This window comes from Drosophila pseudoobscura, chromosome 4 (genome assembly GCF_009870125.1).
Source record: "Drosophila pseudoobscura strain MV-25-SWS-2005 chromosome 4, UCI_Dpse_MV25, whole genome shotgun sequence".
Lineage (NCBI taxonomy): Eukaryota > Metazoa > Arthropoda > Insecta > Diptera > Drosophilidae > Drosophila > Drosophila pseudoobscura.
In genome coordinates, this window is record NC_046681.1 from 5,958,977 (window position 1) to 5,986,881 (window position 27,905).

Below are 27,905 nucleotides of genomic sequence, written 5' to 3' on the forward strand. Positions count from 1 at the left end.
AGACTAAAAGTGACCTAGGCTAAAAACCTTAATAGAAGGAGGAGCTATTAGGAGCCCGAAAACTCTATATTTTTCAAGTTTTAAGCTTAATTTAGAAGGAAGTGACTTAATATTAAATCAGAAATTTGAAACACCATTATTACAACGATGGAAATCAGGACGTTTTAGTTACATACATATGTATATGTACATAGTTAATATATTATTTAATGATATCTATAGAATCCACTTAGGTAGCTCAAAGCGTTTCTGAAACCATTTTTATATCTGCTTTTATCCAACTGATATTGAAAAATTTTTTTTGTTCGATGCAAACGCTGAAATTTCTGCAGAAATATCTTTTACGGATTTTATTTCCGCTTACAAAGAGAACGAATGTTACCCAAAATTCAATTGACACAGCAGCTGTGGTACGGTCATTCAATACGTTGAGAAGAGTGTAGACCTGGCTATGAACTACGACTGATCATGAATCAGTGATAGTGAGAAGAACATAGTGCTCTGAAACTCTGAAAACTCTGAAAAGTGTTTATTTAAAGGATTGTATTGTATATTTAACGCGCCAAAATTTGATTTTTCATAAGCTATTTTGTTGTTGTTAGTAGTTGTGATAGTTGCGCTGATAGGCAGAAAAGTGCAGAAACAATCGAATATTTTGAATAGACGCACCTACATTCAAAAAGGACTAATCCCCTTCCGGTAGGATGGAAAGGCGCTTGACGCACCGATAGTGTAAACAGCCTAATGGAAAGTTTTCTCCAAATACCCATGTCTCCAGCAATGCCCGCATTAAAAATGAAAACGCACCCGGTTTTTGTTTTTTGTTTATTTGGAATTACTTAATTCCATATCAACATAATATTTTTATTGAATTCAGTAAAATTTTTCAAACATGTTTCTCATTTTTCGTTACTCGTACACATCGTTTCATTTTGGTTTTTCATCATCTTCAATGTTTTATGCAGCATTTTCTTGTTGTTCTTTCCCTTCTTGTTTGTTGATGTTCATTTACTTGTTCTTGTAAGTTCTTTTTAATATTACAGCTTATGTTTTTTTTATTGTTTTTTTTTTTCATTTAATATTTATATTTTTATAGTTAAACTTAAATAATACAAAAAGCAGTGTTTGTTTTTCATCATCTTGTTACACACATTTTTTAGTTTTACTATGATTTTTATGAAGGATTTTTCGTTTTGTCTGTTTTTTTTTGTTCATTTATATTTTTAATTTTTTTTAAACCTAAATTAAAGCAATCTGTTAGGTTTTTCTTGGTTTTCATTTTGAATTGAATTTCAAAAGTATACTAAAGGTAGTTTTTGTTTTATTGTTAGACATCTGCGCGGGTGGAGAAATTTCCATTTCTTGAATTAAAATATAATTGTATCTGGTTGCTTCGTTAATAATAAAGTAGTTCCTACTAGGTATTCTCACTAGGTAATTTATCAAGAACTAAATTTGTTAAGCGGCTGTGAAGCCAGTTTTAGCGCGATTTTCTTTTTGTTTTAAACAAATCTCCTCTGTGGGCTGTGGTTGTTCTTCAAATTGTGGTTTGAAATTTCGGTTGTTCTGATTTTCGGTTGGTTTAATCAAAAATCAAAAACTGTAATCGTACTTAGATGTAATTTTACATTGTTTCTTCATTTCATTTACGATTTACGATTTATGTATATAACATTTCTCATATATTTATATGTATATATATCTTTATGTTATATTTGCCTTAGTTCTAGATAGCTTAATTTTAAATACACCATGTTTTGTATTCATTTTGCAATCCTTCATTCCATCCATTTGTTTTATATTATTTTTTATCATGTTTTCTAATGCTGCTAATTTTGCCATAATATTTGTTTTTGTGTAGTTGCTAAAACCAAATGCAAATGCAAATGAAGTCAACATATTGTTGTAAACAATTATATATTTTATATATATTTATATATATATATATATTTATTTTACTACACATTTCGTTTTCTATATGCGCCGCAGTGTGTTGCACCATTCTGTGAGAGATCCCTTGAACTGAAGACCCGAAAAATGTGCAAACCTTACGATCTGGCTACTCTCGGAACACGCCTGACTGGATCCCCAGGGTCCAGTCGAGAAGGAATTGGAATTGCGGCCTGACTTTTGGTTTTTCTTTTCTTCTTTTTTGGTTTTTTTTCTTCGTGTTTTCTTTTTGTCATTTTCTTTCAGCGAAGGTCGAACAAGAATTTGTCTATATATGATTTTAGGTGAAGTTATTCAAACTATCGTTAAAAACTTGTGTGAAAAATGTTGAACATTTATTGTTGTTGCCCTTTGGTGTTTTTTGATCGCAGTTTGTCGGTTTACACACAAAAAATGTCGTTCTTTTGTTGGCTTTCTTTTTGGTTTTAGTTTTTTTATATTTTTATTTTTACATCTTGGTGTAAAAAATGGCAGTTTATATATATGCTTGTTAAATATAATTCATTTAAATTGTGTGCTAGTAGTTGCCGCCTATCGATGTGAGCAAAGTCTGCAAAGGGTTTGTTTTCACATTCTTCCCCCAATTTGGGCTTGGATCTGGATTTGGATGTGGATCCGAAACATTTTCCCTGGCAATTGCCGGACAGGATAGCTGGAACTGAACGAAAGAAGAACGTCGTTTCGAAAAATTTTCAAGCCAATTTATTAAGCTAGAGGGTCAAACATTTACTTGGCAGTTTTTCATCTTTTTTCATGTACTTATATTTTGGTTTTGTTCGTTTTGTTACTATTATTATAATTTTATAAGTTGTATTTTCTTTTATTACCCTAGATAACCTATTAATATTTATCGGCGGTTTTGGGAACACACTTTGCCGGGGACAACAAAACCAGAGAAAGAAAATCAATCGTATCGTCTTCAAGTCAAATTTTGTGCGTGAAATTCTTCTAAAAAAAACTAAGGATCGCATAGCTATGGGGGGCCTTTAAATACAATACAATACAATATATATGCTCGTATATCTTTAATTGAAGCTCTGTCTGCAATTGCCGGGTATTGAATGTGAATAGTATACGGTGAAAGATCGATCTCCCAACAGGAATCTGTTGTGTGTGTGTGTTGAGTGACAACCTCTGCTGCTGGCATTTGATTAGACTACTTAACTAATTATCTTCATTTTCTTTTTCATTTTCATTTTCGTTTTTCATAATTTATTTAGCTTAGTCATAGGAAAACATGCACTAGCAAAAATTTTAGAAAACTATTTATTTTTGGTTTGTTATATGTTTAAACAATTTTGCGTGTCGTCATTTTTTTTTTTTTGTTTTTAAGAATTTCGTTAAAAATATATACTTTTAATAACTAAAACAAATGGGTTTTTGCCAATGAAATGCACTTTACCAGAACCAGAGAGGAACGAAGTGGAAACTTTGGAAGTTCTTGGGAATTAATTGGAAATGGGAAATTGTTAAAAGCGGAATGTTTTCCGTCTCTAGTTCGTTTTGAGGCATAATTTTTTTGGTATTTTATTTGTTGCAATTTCTTAAGCCGCTTTCATTTACATTTCAAGTTCTTTGATGAAAGTAGAGGCTAATACATCGTTTGTCCACCCTTTTAATAATACATATATTTTAAATATATATTTATGTATAACATTTCCCATTAAACTATTATTTATTGATTTCTCTTCGGCATTCATCGTGTACTTGTTCGGCCTGGCATTTTATCGGATAAACTGCCTTGACATCCTACCTCCTGCCTCCTGCCTCCTGCCTGCCTGCCCTTCGTCTTCTGCTTAGAAATTACACTAGTTAAAGTGGATGGAAAAAGGGGGTTAGTTTATTAAGCTTTTGGTATGCCATTAAGAGTGTTGTTTTGTTTTGTTTTGTTTTGTTTGGTTTTTTTTTTAATGGTTTTTCTTTTACTTATTTGGGAAAATAGAGCGCGTTTGGTTAGCAAGTTAGTTGAGGCCTACACACATATTTCTTTTATTCATTTCGAGTCGACTGTTCGGTCCGGCTGTAAATCAAGAGTAGAGTGTTTTCTGTTTTCTTTTTTCTGTGGGTTGGTTTTGAGGTGTTCTGAAATGCGATTTCGCTGTCATTTCTCAAGTCAAGTCCGAAAGACAGGGCGCCTCGCCTCGCCTCCCCTAGCATCATCCTACTATGCTTGTGCCCTCAGCTGTAAAACATATCATGGAGATGGAAACGGTTTTGGTTTTTTATTTAGTTTGAATTAAGTTTCGTTTTTATTATTATTTCTGGGTTTTTGGTTTTGCTTTTTGGTTGTTGTATACATAATATATTTTAATTTTATATGCTCTTCATTGTTATTGTAACCAGTTACTCTGTACTTTACTTTTTCAGCTATTTCTCGTTTATCTGTTTTTCTTTTGTTTGCCTCAATAATCCTCCTCTGTTTTCTATGCAATTTTCACATTCATGATCTTGGGTTTGGTTTTGTTTTTCCTTGTTGTTTTTTTGTTTGTTTTTTGTTTTTCAATAATAGGTGAAGAGTATTAATTTTAAATATGTCTTGGTTTTTGCCATTCATTTATGCATTTTTCTTTTGGTTGCTTTAATTTATGTATGGTTTATTAACTATGCCGCGCCTGGGTTGCAGTTTGCTCTTATTATTCACGGGGTTTCCTTTTATATTTGTTTATTTAAAAATCTACACCTTATGTATGTTCGGGTTTGCCTCATAAATTTCGTATTTAAACAATTGTTCGCCTTTGCTATTTGTTCATGTGGTGGTGGATGCGAATGCCAATGCGGTTGCCCTGCTTAAATTTAAAACGAATTTAAAGTTTAAAGAAATTATATTCGGTTTGGGTTGGTTTGGTGGATGGGTCAATGGGGACTGACTCTTGCTCTTTAAGTATATATGTCTTCCAATTGTACAATTTGTATATATATAGTGTATATATATATATTTAATTGTTATAAATATAAATAATGGTTTTTATGCATTTTTGTTTAAATAAGTTTATTTTGTTTTTCCTTTTGGTTTCTTTTAAGTACAGTTGCTGCTCTGCGTTTTTTTTTAGTTTCGCTGTTTGTCGTTTATTTGTTGTTTCCTTTTGTTTTTGTTTTTTTGTTTTGTTTTTTGTTTTTTTTTGTTAAAAATTACACCAAAAAACCAAGAAGAATTTGTTAACAACAATTTTTTATTTTTATTTAAGTTTACGCTTCCGTGTTTTCTTGTCATTATTTATCAATGATAATAGAATATTTGCGCTAAATTATGTGGCCTGCCAATTATTTTGTTTTTCGCTTTTCCGTTTTCTTTGCCTAAATTGTTAACTAAATAAAAATTGTCCTAACAAATTAAGGGTTTTTCCTTTTGTATTCGTGTGTTTGGTGTATCTGTGAGTGTGGCTGTGTGGGTGTGTGTGGGGCGTTCATTTTTGTTAGCGTTGGGTAGGTTTTTTTTTATCTTTTTTGGTTTTGCTTTTCTTTTAGCGCTAGGTTTTTGTATTTCTTTTATTTTAGGGCTTTTCTTTTCTTCTTGTAGCATTTTTTAGTGTTCTCTTTGGTTGTTGCTGTACTTGTTAAACTTTTCGCTTACGCTTTGCTGCTACATTTGCTCTCTCTTTTCATGCTTTTTCGTTTTCGTTTTCATTTTCTTTTTTTCATTATCATTTTCTTTTGCTTTTGCTTTTGCTTTGTGTGTGTGTGTGGTTTGTTGTTCTTGTTGCTTCTATTTCTCCTTCTTAAACACTCTCCTCCCTTCTCCTTGTTCGCTTCCCTTCGCTGCTTTCTCCGCCGCTGCTGCTCCAAGATGATTAACGCTTCTCTTAGTCGACCATCAACTCGAAATGGACGGATCCTCTCCTGTCCGAGCGATCGTGGTTGATGTTGCGGGCCCAGGCTTTGCACTCAATGTTGATCAAGACGCCGGCTGCAAGCAGAGAGAGGGGGAGAGAGGTAAGGAGGGGATGTATTAGTTGGATTATTTAGTTACATATACTACATATTATATTAGGAATCTCTGCTGCATAATATCAGAAAATAAATAGAGAAACAATAAAGCCTGTGCCTCAAACTGCGCCTCAAACTTTTCCCCCATTTTGTAGTATTCCAAATAATCTCATTATTTTTCGTTGAATGCAAATTATGTTCAATCTTTTGCATATTATATGTATTATATTATACAAGGGTGTACTGTACGGATACTGTACATTATTTTTGCACAAATAAGAGCCGGGGAGCCCTTTCCCATCGTATATCCCTTTCAGCATTGTCCGCTGGCATCCTTTGCCCCTTCCTTTTTCCACTGGGACTTTGGGTAAATTGAAAATCTTCTGTAGCTCTCTTTATGGTTCCCTTCGCTGCTTGGTCCAGGGCGTTATTATCTCATTTTGAATGCAGAGAGTGCCAGTGGAGAGGAGGCCGCCACTGGCTGTTACTCGAGCGGAAACGGAAGTGTTGCCGCTGCCATCAAGTGACAGAAGACGAGATAAATTGTATGCACAGGCGAGGGGGAACAATGTAATAAGAAGCTAAAGCTTTCCTAAGGATTCCGCTCGAAATTAAAGTGTGGAAAAAGTAAGGAAACTTTTTATGGCTACAGCTATTGCAGCGGAAAACGAAATGGTGGCTTAAGTTACACAATCAAATGTACATAGAACCCTCTATAAGTACATGGAAAATCACTCCAGCATTTATTTCCACAAACAAAAGATTTCCATAATATTTTTCTAGTTTTTGCGCATATAAATGACGCCTATTCATGGCTCTACTATCTGCCATTCCAGCTGTCATTATTCAAATATACGATGCACACACTCACATTCGACTCGACTCCTGTGAAAAGTTCAATCCTTGCGCCCGCACACAATTTACATTATAAAACTTTTTCCATTTTCTCTCTCCCTCCCTCTCTCTCCCTGTGTGTGTGTGTGCAGTTTTTTTATTTTGTAACTTTTCTTCCTTTTTTTATTTTGCTATATAAAGACCCGAGTGCGCCTCCATTTCGAGGACCACGCCCAACGCCCCCTGCTGACTGGTACACATGCAAGGCAATTTTCCGCTTACATAACTAATTTAATATTGAATTTCACATTTGCAAAATTGTAGGCCGCAATGCGACGAAGGCAATGTGCCTCCAAATGGGCGGGAAGTAGGAAAATAGGACATGAATAGCGTGGGGTAATTGAAAGAACTAAATGAAAATACACTTAAGGTTGTCCGCCCCGTTTCGTTGCACAATTTTCCTTGTAGGACACTCATACGCACTGGTGGCTCCACTGGTTAGCAGTTCCATCTTCAATTATTCGTAGCCCATTTCCCGACGCATTCCATAAGCGGATTAATGGCTTAGAAATTGTTTGTTTGTATTGAAAACAAAAGGAAAACGAGGGCAATGCTTTTCTTTCCCTACGCATTTCTATGCATTCCTATTCGCATTTCCATCTCCATTTCCATTCCCCATTTGATATGCTTCCGTCTATTTTTTCTGCTACGAATACACGAGTCGGTACCTACTCCTTTGCCACAGACAAAGGCATTATTAATGTTTATTGTGCCGTAAAATTGGGTTCTGTGTGCCAGGAGTTCCGTAGGGACGACGACAGTCCGCAGTGGGTCTTCTCCGCCTGAGTTTGATTAAAATTCCAAACACTTTTGCCCCATTTTTCATGCTGTATGGATTGTGGCTTGGTTTTGTTTGTAGCTCCTTTCCGTTGCCTTTCAGTGCTCGAAGGGCCCCGTCCTTCCTTCGGAGGAATACCCTATTTTCACTATAATGTTTACTTAGCCGGCGTTTACTGCTGTCAATTAGTTTTAATTAATGGCCTTTCTCATTAGTTGGCTTTAATCAGCCGGACAAGGTAATAGAATCCCATTTCTTTACCCACTTAAGCATAATGAATGGCTCTCTGGTGTGGGAACTGAGTTTCACGCAGAAGCATATCATTTAACGATGAATCTGCGAAAAGTCCTCTCTTTAATTATGACCAGAAGTTGCTTACTTTTTGGCTAAGGCGGCTATCTGACGGGAAAGTATGTGCTCTTTACACCACAGAGTAAAATGGCTTCAAAAATACCCACTTAAGTAAGCACTGATTAAGAAGCTGCCCGTTCTATAATTCTATATCTATATATCTATATCTATAATATTTAAAAGGAGATAAACGATAAGGGAAGAAAGCAATGGATACACAATAAAGATCCACGATTTATGCCTTTGCTAAATTGATTTCAGTGATCCTAGACACAAATATCTGCACAATCCCTCTTTTAAGAACCGAAGACCCAAAATGGAAAATGGAAAATTGTACTTACTTTCGACAGTGAACTGTACAGCGACAATTGGCGGTATGTAGCCGTTAATATTTTTGAAGGGGAAATAGAAACGTGGGAAACCCATGCGTGGATAGTAATCGCGAGCCTTAATGTTCTCAACATCGGCGGGATTCTCACCCTCGCAGGACACCCAAACGACGCCAGTCTGAAAATCAGATACAGGAAGAGATATTATCCATCGAGCGGAATATATATTTTCTGCCTATAAATAAATTTCACCTCATTTGGTCGCAGCTGTTGCTTCTCCTTGATGTGCTGCTTCAACTCATCGGGCATGTGGTTGGGCAAAGTTTTTGAGTCGTTGTAAATCTCTGGTATCCAGTTGTAAATCTAAAATGGAGCAAAAGTGGCACCTTTAAGATCTGTAAATGTTAGGGATATGGCAGTGTCCATACCTTATTCAACTTGAGGAATATGCAGGGCCGGGCCACATGATAGCCAAAGTTATTCTCAATTGTGCAGGGAGCAAAGCTGGAGGCCTCGACACCGCACACCTTGCCCTCTGGTGGGGGATGCTCGAAGGAGCAGTTCACATGGTTCTGTTTATCCTCGTCCTCGTAAGCTAAGGAATACATGCAGTATGTTGTTATACAGTGCCGTGAAAGGTGATATAAACTGGGGTCCTGGCATACTTTTCGAGCAAAAATAGCAACATTTTACTGGATCAAAAGAGAATTTCACTTACTGTGATCTTTTATCGGTTACCAAAAATCAAAATATTGAAAATATTAAGGTTAAACTTCGACAAAAACTTAACATATGGGATACTGAAATTGGGTTTCCCCGAGCAATCAAAAACTTATGGTTTCATGTTTATTTTGCTTTCTGTATTTCTTTTGAAGGAAAAGACCAGCTCTTGTCCCTCCAACGAACAATTAGTAAGTTTTCTGGGTTAAAGTTTTCGCCCAGGGGCGGGCGCTTACTTACATTTCAGAAATCGTGCAGTTTCATCGACCCAGTACTGGTAGTTGTCCTTCTTCGATGACTCGTACCAGACTAAAGTGCTCTCAACATTCGCCTCTGGGGGCATTGGTCGGAAGCCAAGACCTAAGCGAAAGGGAAACGAAATAAAAAGAGTTCTTGTGATTAAATGAAAATCCAATTGACTTGCTGTCTCTCTCCCATCAACAGCGGTCTTTTATTCGCTTCACATCCAATTAGTTAATTAAATTTGGGTATTTTATTTAGTTCTTAACTACGGTTTTAGTCGAAGGCTCATTGAAATTCCAGATGCGTGTATAACCGCACACATGTGCGGTGGATATACATAATACATATACATATATTGTGTATACTAGATATATAATATGTATATCTATATTATATATGGGTGTGCCCTTGGGGCGCGGTCTATCCATCCATCTGCGTTGGAACGTGTCTGCGTCGATTATAATTCGTATAAGGATGGGTGGATAAAAGGGCGTATGTTTGATTTATTTAAACGAAATTTGTTTGCCTTCACGCCAGAGAATTTCAATGAGTTTATCCATTGTTTGGCGAGCCTTTATCATATGTTAGTTATGGCCTTGTTGGGGGTTTCTTCTTTCGGTTGTGTACTAACCTGGATTGGATCCAATCAAACCATTGTCGAGCATCCATTTGGGCTTCTCACTGTCCAACGTTTGATAGAACACCGTAAATATGGCAGCAAAGAATCCAGTTAACGCCGCATAAAATATTATGTAGAATAGTAGAATTTTTGCTATAAAGAGAGAACACACAGAAAAACAAAATTAGCTAAGGAGCATCAGCTGTTTGGAACATCAATCAAAAGGCTAGGGTTTGACCTCCTCCCCGCCCAAAAATTATCCTACGACTATGGAATAAATCATTATGATGGCCAACGGAGTGGAGGCCGCGCAAAAAAGTAATTAAGTTGTTTTTATGTTCACAAAATTGTGGCATACTTTGAAGGCGCCACGCCGCGTGTGCATGTGCCCCAAGTAATTTATATGCTAAACACAACAGAAATGGGAATTCGAGCGCGGCGAGGCGACCAAGGGAGCGTTCTTTTCCTTCTAATTAAAATTTAATGACAGCGCAGCCAGCAGCCAGGATGTCTCTTTAAAACTTTAATGTGTGTGTGTGTGTGTCACTGATATATGTACAGATATGTGGGATGTATCTGTGTGTCTCTCTGCGTTAAGCTCTGCATATTTGATGTGCTTTAATTGCCCACAAAATGTCTTTCGCAATTAGGGGCACAGTTGCAGTTGAAACATAAAGCAGGAGGCAGTGGAAAATTGCGTGGAAAAATATTTTAAAATTATTGGAGTAAATTTAATTTAATTTATTCCGTATTTATCTTCAACGTTATAGCCACTGCTGGGTGGTTTCCCTCTATAATTTCATAATAAAATATGTTTGTAATAAATACTTTAAATATGTGTCCTCTAAAACGCTTAAATGCCGGCCATATTGCATAATCAAGCTTGTGTAACTCCGCCTGGAAGTTAGTTATATGCTAAGCCAGCTTAAACAGGTCTTAAGCTTAACAACAACTAAGTTCCTAAGCCACAGGCACAACCACAACCACAGCCACATACACGCAGATACTGCCTACACCATTTACGAGGCTGCGCCCAAAAAATGCCAAACAGAACAGAATTGCGAGCTGCGCCTAAAAGATGCCACACTGAAATTCGCCTGCAGCTCTTAATAGGCAACAAATCAGCAGAGGAAAAGCCACTTGGCTTTTCGCCGAGTACGAAGTGTATACGTATAATACCATGTCTGGGGATTGTGTAACCAACCAGCAAACAGTAGTACATAAACACACACACATCTGCAAGTATATATGTGTGTGTTTATATACCATCCACAAATACATTTATGCCTGAGCATAAAAGGAAAATTGTTTGCTTCTGCGATTCTGTGGCGAAAGTTTTTCTGCTTTTATGACTATTTTTGTCAACGCCTTGAATGCTTCTCCTTTAGCCCACCGAAAAGGCACACACACACAGAAACAGAGGGAGAGCCAGGAGACAAGCACAGCGGATGGCTAACAGCTTTTCTAATGGTTACACTTAGTTATATGTACGAGTATTCTGTATCAAATGGAGGACTTTTGATTACAATTCCCTTCTCGTTTTCCTCACTCTCCCTCTCTCCCATACCGCTGCTGTTTGCTCTGTTTACTGCTGCTGTTGATACTGGAAATAGCTGTTGTCCTTGCCACGCCTTCATTGTAATGGGATTGGTGGGAATTTAATGTGTGTGAATGGCAGCAATATCGTTTGTGCGGCAATCTGTTCAAATTTCTTATATAAATTGCATTTAAAATTTGATTTTTGGCAAAAAAATGAAAAAATCGAAGAGAAAAATCTTTGAAAAAATACTAAAAATCTTTTTCCTTTTAGAAAGTTTCCTAAGATGTAATTTATGTTAAAATATATTCCATACTTTCTTTAAATATTTCATAATTTCTTTGATTCGAAATTCCATTTCAGAACATCCTCCGCTTTTAGCCCTTTCGAGGCCTTTGTGGCTTTTAATGCACTTTTCCCTAGCACGGGCTTGCTGGTCAGACTTTGGAATGTCAGAACTTTCCGCCATTGCACCCACATCCTGGCACATCCTGTCAAAAGCCGCAGAATTTTTCGCCCCCGTCTGTCACATTTTATGACTGTTGAGACGGACCTTTTGTTGCCAGAATTCCATTCCTCTGGTTGAAATTTAATCGAGTTTTATTTCATTAAAGTTCAATTAGAAACTTTTGCACAAAAATATCAGATAGAAGAGTCAGAGCGTCGGGGCTTTGGGGTGCCAGAGCAGATTCGTTCGTGCACCTGACACCGAAAGGCGGCAGCTAATGAGAAAAGTTCGAATTTCGCTGGCAGGTGGAATGCGGGAGAGAGATTCGGAAACTGGTACTCAAATGTTTTGTGGGGAAAGTTTTTATTCAAAAATTTTACTCATTTTGCGGCAGAGCGTCCAATTATCTCTGGAGGATATTAGTATTAAAACTAAAGGCACCTCACAGAAGCAAACTGTTCTCTGGGCCTTCCTCGCTACATCCTTAATTACATCTTAGTTTTCATTAACTTCTGGTTTCCAGGAACCTGTCCCCAACCTTCAAAAGCAATTAGGGCCAATCCCGGCAATCCGCGAAGAAAGGTAAAGGGCATCTGGAAAGTTCTTGGCTAATTGGCAAAACGAAGGATGGATGGACTTAGTATATGGGAAATGATAAAAGACAGCTGCAGAAGGGCACTTTGCCTGCCGTCTCCGCCTCCTCCTCCTCTAATTCCAATTCCAAAGTTCAATAGAAGTTTTTTTGTTTTGCTACCAACACGCACGACTCTTGACATTTTCTTTTACCCGATAAGTGGAAGTGGCTGCCAGGGGTCCCCTCCGCACACCAATTTCCATTTATCCTCACTCTATTTTTATTCTTCTCCTCTTTTGTCTGTGTGTTGGCCTGTCATTTTGCCATTTTCCCAGTTTTTGTAATTAAGAGTGATTGAAAGGTCACTTCCGGAGCATAGGTTGCTTTTGCCACCAGTTCCCAATTGTATCTTTTGCTCTCTCTCCTTCTTTTTTGCATATTTTTAGGCCTCTGTTTCGGTCGACCTTTGACATTTGTACTGCCAGCCATTTAGATACTCGTACATATTGCTCATACGCCATGTGTCACACTCGCAGAATTGTTATCCCCGCAAAATAAATTATGGTGTGAGCAGAGCAAAGGCGAAAATGTATCTGGCATTGGCATCGCGATAATTTATCAGGCCATTAATCAAGTGGATTGCTCCGAAGACCGTAGATGCCGTTCGGATTCTGAGACGTGGGAAAATGTCGCAGAGGAAATGTTCCTATAATTTCTACATAGATTGTAAGGCGTGAGAAAAGCATTTTGATTAATGGTTTTTAAATATTTCCCTGCTTGCATGCACACATGCGAATTTTGTAATTAAATGAGTGTGGGAATGATCTGGGAAATGGGCTGAGATAAATGAATGTGGGATTTTTTTTTATAAAGAAAAACTATGACCAATCTTTTCGAATCCCTTTCTTTAAATCGTGGACTTCAATCTTCGGTTTTTTCTACTGGTTTCCATTTTTTGTATACCATAAATTTCGACAAATCTTGCTAAAAATTCGAATGAAAATAATCTTTGATAATGGTCCACAAATAGATTTTCCCTTGAGTAAATTAACTGGCAAATATATTCCTTCCTTCAGCAAATCTAATGGCAAAGTTGTCCCTTTTTCTTGGCCCCAAAAACCTACCGAAATCCTGCCTCGAACCTACCCAAACCCGGCCTCTGTCCAGCCCCTATCCTGTTTCCTTTTCTCTGCGCCTGCGCCTTACGCCACAGTCCCCGACGAAAGCTCGCTGCTACGGAGTGCTACTGCTGGCCCTCACAGTTTGAGAGCCACTGTAAGTGCTTCGAAGGGAAGAAGGAAAAAACCTTAAAAATCGGATTTTCTTCTTTACTTACGTCACAGCGGCGGGCAAAGGAGAGGGTAAAGGAGAAGCAGGCGGAGGAGAGAATGGCTTTGGCTTTGGCTTTCGAGATGCCCCGAGGACTCTTTTGTGTGTGTGCTATTTTAATTTATGTTTTTATTTTTAGCCCAACATTCTCTAATATTTATGCTAATTTGGCATTTTTCGTGCAATTTCTATTTCGGTGTTAGCCAGAAGAGCCCTTCTAAGCCTTTGGTTTTGCGGCTTTGAGGTCTCTGTTCAATTAGAAATCTAATTTGGGAAAACACTCTCCTGCTGCAGATGAGTGTGGGTATTTTGAAGTGGGAATTTTCCTCACTTTCCTTTAGTTTCACTCGCATTTTTTGTCCTTACATAATTTATTGTACAAAAATTCACGTTCGCATGGCAACACAGACACACAGGAAAAAACCAAAACTCGAGTTTGGGGCGAGGTTTTTCCGTGGCGAGAGACAAGTGGTTTTCCGTGTGTCCGTCTGTGTAAGTGTGTGTGTGTGTGTGTGTGGTGTCTCCGTTCTTTGCTTCGAACTTTTCCCATTGTTGTGCGACTGAATGTGAGAGTGTGAGTGAGTGAACGTCTCCTTCTGCACTTAACGAGCTAGTTTCCCTTGGTTTTAGTGGTCGCACTGGCCTCATGGGATTCGTTCTGTTCCGCTGGCATGATGGTGCGGTATTTGCATGTTAAGTTGTGGTTCTTTGGCTCTTAGTTTGGTTTTTTTTTGCTGCTGTTGTTGCTGGTTGCTGGGTGACTCAGCTGTTTGGTGTTTTTCGTGAAGCTATCCTGTAACGTATACCACCAAATCCTGTGGCAAAAGGATGGGCTGTGTGTACCACAAGAGATAGAGTGTCTTTTGTTTGTTGGGGAACTAGATAAAGGAAACCCATTAAGTACATGGATCTTTTGCTATTAAATTTTTAGATCTCTTGCTAATGAGAGTATGTATCTATCATCGTTTTGAAACTATTAAAGTTTTGTAATAAGAAAGTATAAATTATGATATGATAGAATGATAACTGGCTACCCGACAGAAGACAGAGTTTTCAGCGAAAGCATTCCTGATTTGAAGATATTTCAAGGAAAATGCTTTGATGATTGACAATGATGATGACAATGGGGACATTCCGTGTCCAAAGTACCAACCTGGACTTTCGGATGAGCGGAATATTCAATATTTTAGTCCCTTTTCAATTTGGGCACTTTATAGAAGATGAGCACATTTCATCATTAACTTTGAAGATATCTCTGCATCTTCTGCCTTTGAAGAACATTAAACTGGAGCACAACCAAGTTTTCACACCCAAATGTAAAAATCAATAACCACAAGATGGTAATAAATGTTTTTACATTGTTTTTTTTTTTGTTTAGTTGGAAAGGCGTTAAGAACACGCCTCTACCCTCTAATTGGATGGCTGTGCGCTAAAATTCAATTTACGGGCCACGCGAATGCTAATGCCAATGATGATGAATGATGATGATGATTTTCGCTGTAGTTTGGCCATGAATACATAATATCTACTACTATCCATGTGGGGCAAGCTTTTCCAATGCCTCGCCTTCTTCTCTATCTCTATCTCTCTCTGCCTCTGCTTCTGTCTGTGTGTGTGTGTGTTTGTCTGTCTTTTTGTATGGGTGTGTATCTGTGTGTGTGTGCATAACTCATTTTATGCTTTTTCCATGGCGTCTTTTGGGCGGCCCGCGCCACACCGCTACGTTGTCGTCATATTACGTATACGCCCCGTTCTGTAGCGACGCTATTTGCATTTTTGAGTTGTGTTCCGATTGAGGGGGAATGGCGGATGGGGATGGTATGGGTGGGACTCTGTCCGTATGCTTATTCAATTATGGAGGAATCATTTTCCATTTTCATGTTTGATTGATTGATTTTTATGGTTTGTACGGCGCTATCTATGCACAAGGATTTCTAATATCAAATAGAAGGAGGATGAATGAGCGGAAAAATGTGTGTGCAACTAATGGGTTGCGCAGGCGATTATAGTATCTATAGGCATTAGTAATGCGGGTACACATTTGAATGTTCAATTTTGAATACATAAATTTTATAGGAATATCGCTAAAGAGTACAGAACTTTGGAAAGAAGAAAGTATAGTTAGAATAGCAGGGTAACCTGTCAAGTTTTCTAATATTCAGAAAGTATGCACATATAGCTCTCTGTGGTAGCAATTTATGTCAGCTTATTTATCATCAGCTTCAGCTTTATCGTTATCTTTTTATTTGCTTATGTTGTTCCTCAGATTCAGTAATTGTGTCTCTGTTTTATTTACAGATCTAGCTCAAGTTCTATCATCTTTTCTATGCTCCTTCTACGCTACATCTATTCCATCTTATGCTCATATCTGTAGCTCTGTATATTTTTTCCCTCAGTGGTTTCCTCTTCCATTTCTATGGCATCAATAGTTCTAAGTACTTAAATCAGTATCCGGTTCTTTGATACATATGCAATGTCCAGGCTTGACCTGATCATGATATATCATACGAGTAGTATCTAGTAAATACTATTCCCTTAAACTTAATCCCTTTTATACGTATATACCGAAGTACTCCTGTGTCGAGTTCCACCTTTATTCCCACCTCTAATGCCACTTCTTATTCCCTTTCTTATTATAAAAGATACTCTCCCTATTCTACTCCTATCTCCAGCTCCAACTAAAGTCCCTTCCCTGGTTCCCCCTTTTGTATCATCTTCGTTCTCTGGGCTGGACATTTTCGCTCCCCAAACCCCATATTCCCAAGGCCACTTTCATCAATATATCTACTGCTGGTGTGGTGCTGCTGCCTCTTCTTCTGCTTCTGCAGTGGGAAAAAAGTTGGGGGAAATCAGCTTAATTAAGTTTTCATTTGGGCTGTTGCCAGGCGAAGGGAAGACGAGGCCCCTGAGAGTTCTGCTTCCTCCAATTGATTTACGCTTATGTCGCAGGGCTTAACGATTAACTGGCAGAAGGACCCTACACCTATAGAGGGTTGTGTAAGTGTGTGTGTTTTGAGCACCTGGCGGCCTGGCAGGACAACGGAAAGCAAATTGGGAATGTTACGTATACGCCAGGTGCTCTCTGGGGGCCCTCGCTCTCGAGCGAGAGCTCGCTCTCTTCAGGACTCTCTCTCTCTCCTTCCAGCTCTGCTTTCACTCTCTCTTTTTCTCTCTCTCTCTTCGGGAGCTCTTGCATGGCTGTGTGCTCTCTCTTTGAACTTTGACATTTGGCCAAGCGTCAGAGCTGCACTTTTTTTTGCTGCAAATAATGTAAAAGGAGAAGAGTCCTTCCTGTATGTACATGTCTCTGTGTGTGTTTGTGTGTGTGTGTTTGCGTGTGTGTGTTTGCGTGTGTGTGGCACCTGCATGGTGTTAGCGCTCTCACTCTCTCTCCCTCCCGCTCTCTCCTTCCCTCTGGCATACTGTCCATCTCTTTCTTCTTCGCTCTGTGCCACATATTTCGTTCACTGTTTTCTCGGTTCGTTTTTTCCTTTTTTTTGTAATTTCAGCTACAATTTCGTATGCCTCATGGGTGCAAGTAGGGTGGAGGGGCGGGAGGGGCCGCAAAGCCATGTACATTTTGACAGTTGCAAAAAAATAACACATGTATGTACACACACACTCACAGATACACACGGACACCCATAGACCCCATTGAAAACTGGCACACAAACGAACCGAAAAATTACCAAAGGAAATGAGTGAAAAATAAAATGAAAAAAAGGAAAAAGCCAAGCGAAAAAAACGTAGAATAAAAAATACTTATATTCAACTGTCAACAGCAGCGTCGACGACTACGACGACGACGAAGACTCCTTGCAGCGCCGCAGGTTACATGCAGCACAAAAAAATACCACAGGACTAACAGAAGAGTCCACACCCACATAAATATAAATGCTGACAGGGTTTCAGGTTTTACGTTTATTTAAGACTGTAATGCATTGTGATATACTCGTACATTCTGCTTTGCTTGTTTCTTTTTCAGGAATATTTTTAAACTAAAGAATAGAATTTTCCGTGGGTGAAAAATGAGACAGAAGTGATTTAAGACAGGGTTTTTTGTGGAAAGAGAATAGTGGATAGAAGTGGGAGACAGATGGGATAATTTAGCGATAGATCATCAAGTTATCTTTTACAAAAAAAAAATAAAGAGAGAATTACATTATGAAAGCAGTGATAGTTTGTGGAAGGATTGAATGATAGAGATTGAACATTTGTACAATTTTCAGTCAGAAATATCTCTACACTACTTTTCCAGTGGTGCTGTAGAAAATGTTTCTAAGAACTGAGGAGCTCTGAGAACATTAAAGAAGAAATATTAAAAAAGTAATATATAAAAAGTTTATCTTTTACAATGAAAGATAATGTAAGATGAAAGCTTTTAAAATTGTATTGATTAGGACACGTTTGTATCAAATAAATGAAATAATTCTGATTCTGATAAATATATGTCTCTCTCTATTATACATACATACGTCGTCGTCCGACTTTTTACTCATAACGGTGCGAGCGAGCTAAGCGAGTGATCCGGGGGTTGGCGCACGAGCGAATCAATTGTGAAAGAGCTTGGTCCCCTACTAAATGAATATATTTTTGAATTTAGAACCCCCGCTTATTTTTTTATATTATTATTGCACTATGGCTGTAGATATTTTTCAGGTTTCCAGAGCAAAATCTTATTCCGATAACTGAATAACATCGCTAATAAAAGAGCATAATTTAAAAATTGAAATCTTAAATTTTCAATAGCCTGATCATGCTTTAAATGGTTTATTGTCGATTAAGGCTACATTCTGCAGCATCAACTTATTTTAAACACATTCCAATTGCAGTACCTCATACCCAGCTCTCACTAATTGCAGCACTAACCAAAACCAGAAGACAAATATCCACCAATCAACGTCAGTACATCATATAATCAGGCCAACTAGAGAGACCGCAACAGAGTTAAAGCCGAAAAATAATAAATAAATGTCGCAGCATACAAAAATCAATTAGTAATCCAAAATGTCTGTCTGTCAGCTAAGCGAAAAACCATTTAGCCCAAAACCAAATTCCGATTGCAACCATTTTTAATCAAATGTCAACCACAACCCGAGCACCAGAACCAGGACTCTCGCGCGGAGCAGAGCAGAGGAGCAGCCAAGCGGAAGAAAGCGTACCGCAAAAAAGCAGATGGAAAATAATATGAAATCTATCTAGAGTCATGGATGATACTCCTCCTGCCAGCCCCAAAACCCCCCCAAACGCTGTCTATCTGCCTGTCTTATATAACCAACTGTCAACATTTCAATTTTATTCTTTTTCTGCGCATTTTTTTTGCAATTGAAATGTTGCAAGCTCAATGCACACGCAGCAGCACTGAGAAAATATAACAATGGAAAATTAGAGAGACGGAAAGAGAGAATTCGGAGGCCGTGAGGAGACTAGAAGATGCTCTTTCTATAAGATATTTCTATAAAAATAAATCTAATCTATATATTGTATGTATATTTTGAACATGAAGAAAATGTAACTATGTTTTGAATGAATTTTACAACCCTTGCTATAAGGAATACATAAGGTAAATGTTTAAACATTGGGATGGCATCAGAGAATAATACCATGAATAAAATGCTTTTTGTATGTTTTTCTTTGAAACTAAGTTTGATATGATATTTCCATTATTATAATAGTATATATAGCTTTTTATTTTGGGTTTTTTAAGCAGCAAATTCCCATTTTCCATTGGTATTCCTTAGCCAATCATCAGTTATACCCTTTTCTCTACTCTGTCTTAACAAAAGTGCGCACTCTGAGTGGCCTGAGGCCACACTCTCCTGCAGTTTTATGAGAGGAAAACCTGGGGCTACACTCTCCTCCAGTTAAAACTCTGTAGCTTTTGTGACGTTGATGCCTCAATTGGCATTCAGTTCTCGTCTTGATTTGCGGCTCCCCACTCCGCTACTCAATGAATTTCCGTTTGGATTCCGTTTCCATTGTGTCCATCATCCCGTCTCCCCTCGGGTATTCATTGCAAACATTTCTCCGTCTTTTTTGTGTTTCCATTCTCTTCGGTTTTCTGCTTTTCCTCCTTTTGTTCTTTCCTGTTGCCGCTTGTTAATTGCCTCTCAATTAAGAGCATTTGAAAGTTTTTTAATTTAGAAACTTTTTTAACTACAAATAAATTGCATTTTCTTATGAATAATGTGCGCCAAAAGAAAATGGAAAAATTATGCAATATTTCTTATGACGCGCTTGTTAATTGCAGCGCTGAAAAATATGAGTTTTTAGTGCAAAATTTTTAGCAGAGAGAGAAAATTGTTTAGTACAATTATTTAGCATGAGGTTTGGCAAACTTTCGTGGGTGAGTGTGAAGTGTTTTGGTCTCGTTTTGAACTGCAGATATTCTTATATAATTTAGCAGATATTTTTACCTATCTTTTGAATGTTTGGTGGGACAAATAATTTGGGTTTTCCATCAGTATTTTTAAAATCAAACTTTGGAAACAGTTCAATTTGCAGATAAATTATTCAGTAAAAAAGTATCTAAAAAGAAGCACCATAACGATCTAAAGATGTTTCCAGCTTCATTTTCAGCTGAATTAATTACAGATTGGATGTTTGGATCTTATAGAGTATCAAACACTGCACTCTTCGAATCTATATTTCTCCTTGTGTTTCTGTTTTGTTTTGTATATTTTTTCGAATCATGTTTCTCTCTCGCTGCCTTGGACTACTGACTGCCTGCCTGCTGTTGGTTGATGGGCAAATTGATGTCAATAATTGAATGCCAGATGTTTATAAATTTTATAAATTGTTGATCTATTAATTGCTTGTATGTCTCGGGCCCCACAATTGAGAAATGTGTGCCGAGATTACAGTTCGAAATTGCCGCACAGATTTCCGATTCAGTTTCCTCTCTTTCTCGGTTTCTCTGTCTCTCTGTCTTTCAATGAACATATTTTAGACGTCTACTGCCCACCAATTATTCACTTTAATGTCCCACTCATTATTCACCTTATTCATTCACTAATTCCATCATTTACTCATTGGGGGATGAGAGAGAGAATCTTTCCATTTTCATAGAAGGGGCTAGCGCATCATAAATCTCTTTGGGGGAAAAGCCATTAAATCCAGAGACAAGCAAAAGAAATCGGGAGTCAGAGAGGCTGGAAAACTTTGTCAGCACAAACCTTCTAACTGCCAGGCCAACAAGTCGACAAAAATTATTCAAAAACTTCTTGGATTTTCACGGGAAAAAACAGATGAACAGAGCAGGAATGCTGAGAGCAGAATTCTGTAGGGAAAACAGAGGAAAATGCCTGGAGGGAGCAACTTGAGATGCAAGAAGCGAGGTGTGGAAAAACTGCTTTGGCTGTAGGTCAGCCCGGGGGCACTGTTTACCCAACAACACGCATGGGAGGACATGGGTGTAGCTGGGTAGGGGCCTAAGCTTGAGAGGACATGGGTGTAGAGACCGGTTTAAGGGGTACACGGATGAGGGTAGTTACAGGGAGGTTCTCTGGGGTGCACTCTCTTTTGTTGCCTTGTCCAAAGTGTTTAACCAAAGAAGCAGCACAACAGTTTGCCCCCTAAGTAGGTTACACACAAAGACAGCGCAGCAGTTGCTTGCAACATGACACACCCACCTATTTGTTGCAAGCACTCCCCTGGCACCCCCGTCCCTCTCTAACGCTAAGCTTTTTTATTTTGTGCAGTATATGGAATGAGGTTAGAATTGATTTTTGCGATAAAACAGGAGATCGCATGTCTGCCGGCATAGCCCGGCCACTGCCTATGGCTCTGCCTCCGCCTTTCGCTTGAATGGATTCCCCCCCATTCTACGAGTACGAGACTAAAAACTGGGTTATAGGCAATTGAACATTCAGTAACTGGTGGATACAGATACAGGTGATACAATGTAGACTCAATGTTCTCGTAGGAAGAGGCAGCCAGAAGGTGTGAACATGCATGGCCCTCGAGGAAGAGTAATTATTTTTACTGTATTATAGAATATCTAATGGGTTAATAACCGTTATCTGAATAGTGGTAAATGGAAAAGGGAAGCCATTTTAATAGCTCATTAAAACAGCTATTTTAATGGGCTCTAATGGGTTTTTCGATCAATTAACTAAGGCTTTGAGTATAAAATCGATGAGCAGAATTTTACGAAATTTAATAAATAATAATTTTATGTGGACAATCTATTATTGTTAAATAAATCACAAATAAATCAAATAACTTATAAGTTTTTAAAATGATTTTGATAATGATTTAAAAAAAAAAAATAAATACAACATAAATTATTAAAAAAATTATGATACTCGACAGTTTCTACTCAATCAATTTTGTATACCAATGTGCCTGTACCACATGCCGTATACCTAATAAGTATTCTACATTAAAATGTTAAATTTTTAAATATTCATACTAAAACTTATTCTAAAACATAATAAAGTGCAATATCTTATATTTCTCTTCAATCATCTATCAATTTTTGGTTAGTCTTATCAAAGCACAAGCCAAAAGCGCACACTTAATGCTCTCTAAATGACATTTAAAATCCCCTACGTCACTATCTTAATACCCCGTTGATACCGATGCCTCGCACACACCGATCAATAGCACATTTTGCTGTCAAACTATGCGACATTCGACTAAAATTCAATTTCATTAAAAATTTACCATGAAATGGAAGAAGAATTTCTAAATATAAACCCATCAGGCGCGCACGTGCCAAAGACACAGTTGGGGAAATGGGATATGGGGCGGGGCTTAGAGGTAGGTCTTTCTCTCTATTGGAAGGAGAGCTCTGTGCGAGAGTAGTGGTTAGGGGAGCCTGGAGAGTGACATTCTTAGTGACATTCTGAGCAGCTCAATTGCTTTTCGAAGCTAAAAAAAAAAACCAATATCCAATAGAGAATCAAATAACACGTACAAAATAAATTGACGATAATCGTTGTTAGAGTATTTTATGTGCGAAATGCCTGGCAAAGCTTCTCTGTTATATCTCTGACAAATATTTCTCTCTTTTTGGCATTTAAAAACCACTTTCCATCCATAACTGACCTAACAACACAACAGTCTACATCTAAAAAGATAGTAAAACGAATGATATATAGACCTTAAACATTATCTAATTGGTTTATCAAATTACTAAACTTTCATGCCTTTCAGTGCTTTCGTTTCGTGGGGCACCAAAAAGACAATAAACAATATTATCTATTCCGATATCTAAACATCCAGAAGAAGAAAAGGTTTTTTTGTTGAGCTACCGATTGCTGGGGCCATAAAAAATTTATTACATTTTTTTAGGGGAGCTGTTGTCATGACGCTTACACACGATATCCAGCGATTAGTCATATATTTTCCCTGGGAAATTATGCTTCCTTCCTGCTGTATGGATGTCACCAAAAACGTTGCAAGGACTCCCTCGCCTTATGCAATCAGTGGAAGGACTAAACGATGGTTCTGTGAGGTTTATAGTGCGATTTTCAGTATGGTTCCATGAAGTGTGCACGCATTAGCGATGGCTGGGCTGCCCTGGGCCTCGGCCTTAGGTACATTATTGATTTCTATATTTAGACTAACTACGTGACTTGCACACACGCGTGCCGCATTCTCTACGTACTCGTACTACGGGTAAGTGCTTACACTTTGATCGATATTTCGCTTGAGAGATACAGATACGAGTACGGGATATGATTGCCCCTTTTGCGATGGCGGACAGAAAAGGCCAAAGTAATGGCGGCAAATGATTGGCATGTAATTACGAGTGAAATTTCTTATTGGAAATGGGAAAGGAAGAACTAATCGATGAAATATGGTTAGAAAATTTAGAACAGTAGTTGCAAATCGTTTGTGTAATTTCTAACAGCAATTTACGTATGAAATAGTAATTAGACATTTTTTGAGTATATATACCTAAGCAAAAATCAATTGGAAATAAAAGAAAATAATTAAACGTAAGAAACTAGGTTTGTTACAATTAAAATATATTAATTTTTAATCAGAAAACATGTATATTATTAACATAAAGTACTCATACTGACACTTTTAATAAAAAATCGATAAATCTCTTTAAATATAAAGAAAAATTCAAATTAAAAGTTAAGGAAAACAATCAGAAGAATTAAAATAACATAAAAATATAGTAAGAGAATTTTTAAATCAATTTTGGAAGACATTAAGGTATTGCAAAAAAATATATCCCTTTTTTATAAATTTCTCCTAGACACTAATGGATATCTCTAAACATTGGAAAAAATTTGTAATAAACAGTGGTCCATCTGAAATAATCTACATATAGCTATGTATACACTGAGAACCAACTGATGGATAGATATTCTATATTTTTTGTACTCCCAATAGTGAACTATAAATCATATCTCCAAACAATAACTTTTGTTCAACGTCCTGCATTTGATTGATGTTCGATATAGTTATAAATCATCGTTAAATATCACCCATTAAATAGATCATTTTCTGATCCGAAGTACTTACCCCAACTGGAACCGGTACGTCCAAGGCATTGGCTAGTTTCACTGTTCCATAGGAATTTTTTGAAACCCTCCCATTTGCCCATTTTTACCGGCGGCGTGTAATATTCACCAATTTTCTTGTCGGCCATTTTTACTGCTTTTCTTTTTTTATCGGGTTTTACTTGAGAATTTGGTTTTAATTGGTTTTTGTCACTTTGGTTTTGTGTGTTTGGTTGTTGTTGTAGGAGGGTGTCCTGTCTATAAAGCTAGTTCTTTGTTTAAGCTATTTTTCTTGTGGGCTTAAGGTTGAACGCTTATCGATTATGAATATATTATATATTTTTAATTATTTATATATATAGATTTATTGGTGTTGATTTTGGTTTTTTTTGGGTGAGTTTTTCTTAATCAACTGCGTTGGTACAACATTTTATCGGTTTTTTGTTGGTTGATTTTTATGTTTGGAATGTTCGTAGCAGTATTTTGGTTTAGATTTGCGCTAAATTTCGTTACTGAAAAAAGAAAGTGATGATCAGAAGATAGTTTTGGATGGTTATTGGATGGAGTTTTGCGATTAGATGTGACACCTGTTAGTGGATGAAGGGTGGAGGTTAGATGATAAAGTTTGTGACATAATAGTTGAGGTTTTCTTTTTGTTTATTTGTTTTTCATTGAATGTTCCTGGTGCCTTTTGTACTTTAGTTCACTTTTATGAATAGTTTATAGTCTTTTTGATGGGTTTTCTTATCATTTCTTGAATTTAAAATAAGTTTTTGATAGAATCGAACTATTTTTCCCTGTCTACCGCCGAAAAGGCGACTTCTTTATATAAGTAGCTATTTTTCTACTGTTTTTTGGTCACAATTGTCTTCAAAACCCATAATCTGGTTTTTTGCTTATATAAACTTTGGCTTTCCTTCAGTTGTTCTTCAGTTATTTTTTCTCCATTTTTTCTCCTTTCACCAAATGTGTGTTTTTGTTGTTCCTGTTGTGTGCCGTGCCTCGATTCGGCGCAGCCACAAGGACACTTAAGGAAAACCTGTCTTTGCCCGAAGTGCCTTTTCTTTGCTTTTACGCTTTCTTTTCTTTTCGTTTTTGGGCTGCAAAAATGCTTCACTTATTCTTTTTTATTTTACTAATTTTATTCTTTTGAATTTCTCCATTAGTTAATTGTTGGAAAACTGTTGTGTGGAATCTTTCTCGTTTACGTAAAATGTATATTCAGTAGTCACCTCTGCCGATTTTTGAGCCACACAGACACTCTGCTGCCAACTGTTATGTAATCTCGAGCGTGGAGCATGGAAAAAGCCTTCGACCAGCAATCGTCCGACTAAAGCCGAGCCAACGAGCGACGAGTGGCGGACATGCGCGAGAGAGAGATGAACAGAGAGTCAGGCAAGGAAAGAGAGGTGGCTAGCTAGAGTGTGTGAAAGAGAGAGAGGGAGAGAGCGAGTGCGAGAGCGTAGAACTGGAACTTTTGCCTTGGAAGGTTATTTTTTTGCTCAGCTTCTTCTTCTGCTTTGTAGTGCTGCAGCAGCAGCAGTGGCAGCTTTTGGAATCGAAGGCAAAAATACTTTTACATGCCATGCCATTGCCGTTGCCGTTTACCATGAAAGTTGACAGCTGGGCGCCATCTTAATGACAGTTCTGAGAGCAGTACTATAACCAATATCCATGGAGAACGCTACGTTAGGGGGTGTGGAGTGAGAGGGGGGCAGTGGTATGGTGTGGTGTCCTGCCGCTAATCCAATAGTCCATTGGGGAGTACAATCTCTCTCTACCACAAAGTCTGTTTCTGTTTTCCGCTCCCTCTGCACTTTTTTCAGCTGACGCCCAAAAGCATGCAACAGAATTTATTGTACGCTGCAAGGACATCCTCTTTGGAGGATTGTTGATGATGATTCCTCTGCCCCTGGCGCTTATCATCGAATATCTGTTATCCCTTCAGTTTCTTTTTTTAAGAAAATTCTTACACGCACGCACACAAACAGACACACACTACCTACTCGTGCACTCGAAGTCGTACTCGTACGAGCGTATGCCTTTGCTTGACTTACTTTTTTGTGTGTGGCTGCTCTGTCGGCGTCGCTGCCGCTGTCTTTTCGCGGCGCACATTGCGCAACGCGTCCGACTCGACTCGGGCTCTGGGTTCTGCGGCTTTGCCTTTGCTTTTGGCCTGTGGCTGGTGGCAGGGGGCCGTGTGGCATACGGGCGTGCGAGTGAGTGTGGCATGGGGCGTGTATGCGGGCGACTGGTGTGGTTTGGACTTGGGGGCAAGCGAATGTCTAGTAAAGGGCATGGCGCACAAATGTAGGCAACGCTATGTTCCCCCCAGTTCACACGCACACACACACTGAGAGACTGACAAACACACATCCACAAAGAGAGATAACTGTTTGGTGGGGGATACACATAAGTATTTCTCGGGGCTTTCCTTCTTTTCTTTGCAATTTCTGTTCGTTCCGTTTTTCCTTCTGCTTAAAAAGTGCATAAAGACGGAGTGGAAAGGTGTTTTCAATGGGTGTTCTCTATGGGAAGGGATTCCCTTAGCATTTAGAAGATCTGTACGAAATATTCATCATTAAGGTTAGGATTTATACTACCATGACTGACTAAGTAGCATTCATATGTACCATACTCAACCCTAACTTGGGTTCTTTCCACTCTGACTTCTGTGAAAGTTTTTAAAACTACACCCCAAACTTTTATATAAGATCGAACTCTGAAACTAACTATGAAAATGTTTTATAACAAAGGGTTTTCCTGCTTTTTAAAGTATTTTGTTAGCACATACACACACTTTGGATATTGTCTTATGCTCGTTGTATATTTTCTTTGGCTCTGAGCTTTCCTTTGGCGTTAAATTCTCAAGCAGCAAAGCAGGCAAAAAAAAATCGAATTTCAGTATGTATATAAGTTTTACAAGGATATCTTTGCTGCTGCTGGTATTGCTGCTGTCACAATGTCCTCGTTGTAGCCGTCGTCGGCGACGTAATCATAAACTGTTTTTCTCCTTTTTTCTTTTTTTTTTATAGGCACAAGTTTTCCCTCTCTGTTTTGTTTATGTAAATTATTTTTCAGGCACTTGAAATTATTTTTGATTTATGGATACACGTTGTAGAACTTTGCTTTTTGTAGGATTTTCCTTGGATGGGTTTTTAATGTGGATCTTTTTTTTATGTAACCAGCGTTCGTTCAGATGTGAAAATTTTTTTGTGTTGTTGGTTGGTTTGGATTTTAGCCGTGGCACACATACAGAATGGGTGTTTTTTTGTTGTTTGTTGAACGCCTCTCCCTTCTCTCTACGCAGACTTGCACATAATAGCTCCAGATATATAGATATATATATGTAGCTGCATGTGTACATATATGTATGTATATCTATGCCGTTAATCCGCCAGCGAGTGCGAGTAGCAACCGTCCACAGTTAAAACGCCAATGATAGTGCCAGGCCATCGACGATTGTGCCGCAGCTTGCAGCTGGCTATCCAGAGCGGTTCGGTTCGGTTGGCTTCGGTTCGGCATTCGGTTACGGGGTTCCTCTTCGGCTCCGGCGGACGGACCCACACCGTTAATGGGTGCCAGCGGGGGTGTGTGGTGTGGTATGGTGTCTGGATGGAAGCTTCAGCTTTGCAATGAAGAAAAAAAGCCAGAGCTGGAGCTTTTTGCTCAGCTGGGTGCCGTCGCCGTTCCGCTGGAATAACAGTCGACGCTATGCTTTGTTCTCCTAGCGGGTGAGGGAAGGA

General features: G+C 38.1%; 1 protein-coding gene across 3 annotated transcripts; it reads right to left on the reverse strand.

Moving 5' to 3' along the window:
- Positions 1-5,062: 5,062 nt before the first annotated feature.
- On the reverse strand, positions 5,063-27,621 carry nrv3 (nervana 3). Of its 3 annotated transcripts, none has more exons than XM_015181224.2 (9): positions 27,416-27,621; positions 24,182-24,671; positions 9,821-9,961; positions 9,187-9,306; positions 8,945-8,950; positions 8,655-8,821; positions 8,479-8,589; positions 8,239-8,404; positions 5,063-5,854 (listed from the first exon to the last, which is right to left on the reverse strand). In XM_015181224.2, the coding sequence occupies exons 2-9, from the start codon at positions 24,306-24,308 to the stop codon at positions 5,751-5,753; spliced, it is 942 nt and encodes a 313-aa protein (XP_015036710.1). In that variant the 5' UTR covers positions 24,309-24,671; positions 27,416-27,621; the 3' UTR covers positions 5,063-5,750. The 3 variants fall into 3 exon arrangements, with proteins under 3 accessions (XP_015036710.1, XP_015036711.1, XP_001356100.2); XM_015181225.2 differs by lacking the exon at positions 27,416-27,621 and adding an exon at positions 25,392-25,480; XM_001356064.4 differs by lacking the exon at positions 8,945-8,950 and having other exon boundaries at positions 27,416-27,620.
- Between the last annotated feature and the right edge of the window lie 284 nt (positions 27,622-27,905).

Excerpts from the sequence above, each read along its gene's own strand:
- nrv3 (XM_015181224.2), bottom strand. The coding sequence starts at position 24,308 with ATGGCCGACAAGAAAATTGGTGAATATTACACGCCGCCGGTAAAAATG. Across the intron at positions 9,962-24,181 it reads ACGTACCGGTTCCAGTTGGG|CAAAAATTCTACTATTCTAC; the intron begins GTAAGTACTTCG and ends CTCTCTTTATAG. Across the intron at positions 8,405-8,478 it reads AACAGCTGCGACCAAATGAG|ACTGGCGTCGTTTGGGTGTC; the intron begins GTGAAATTTATT and ends TCTGATTTTCAG.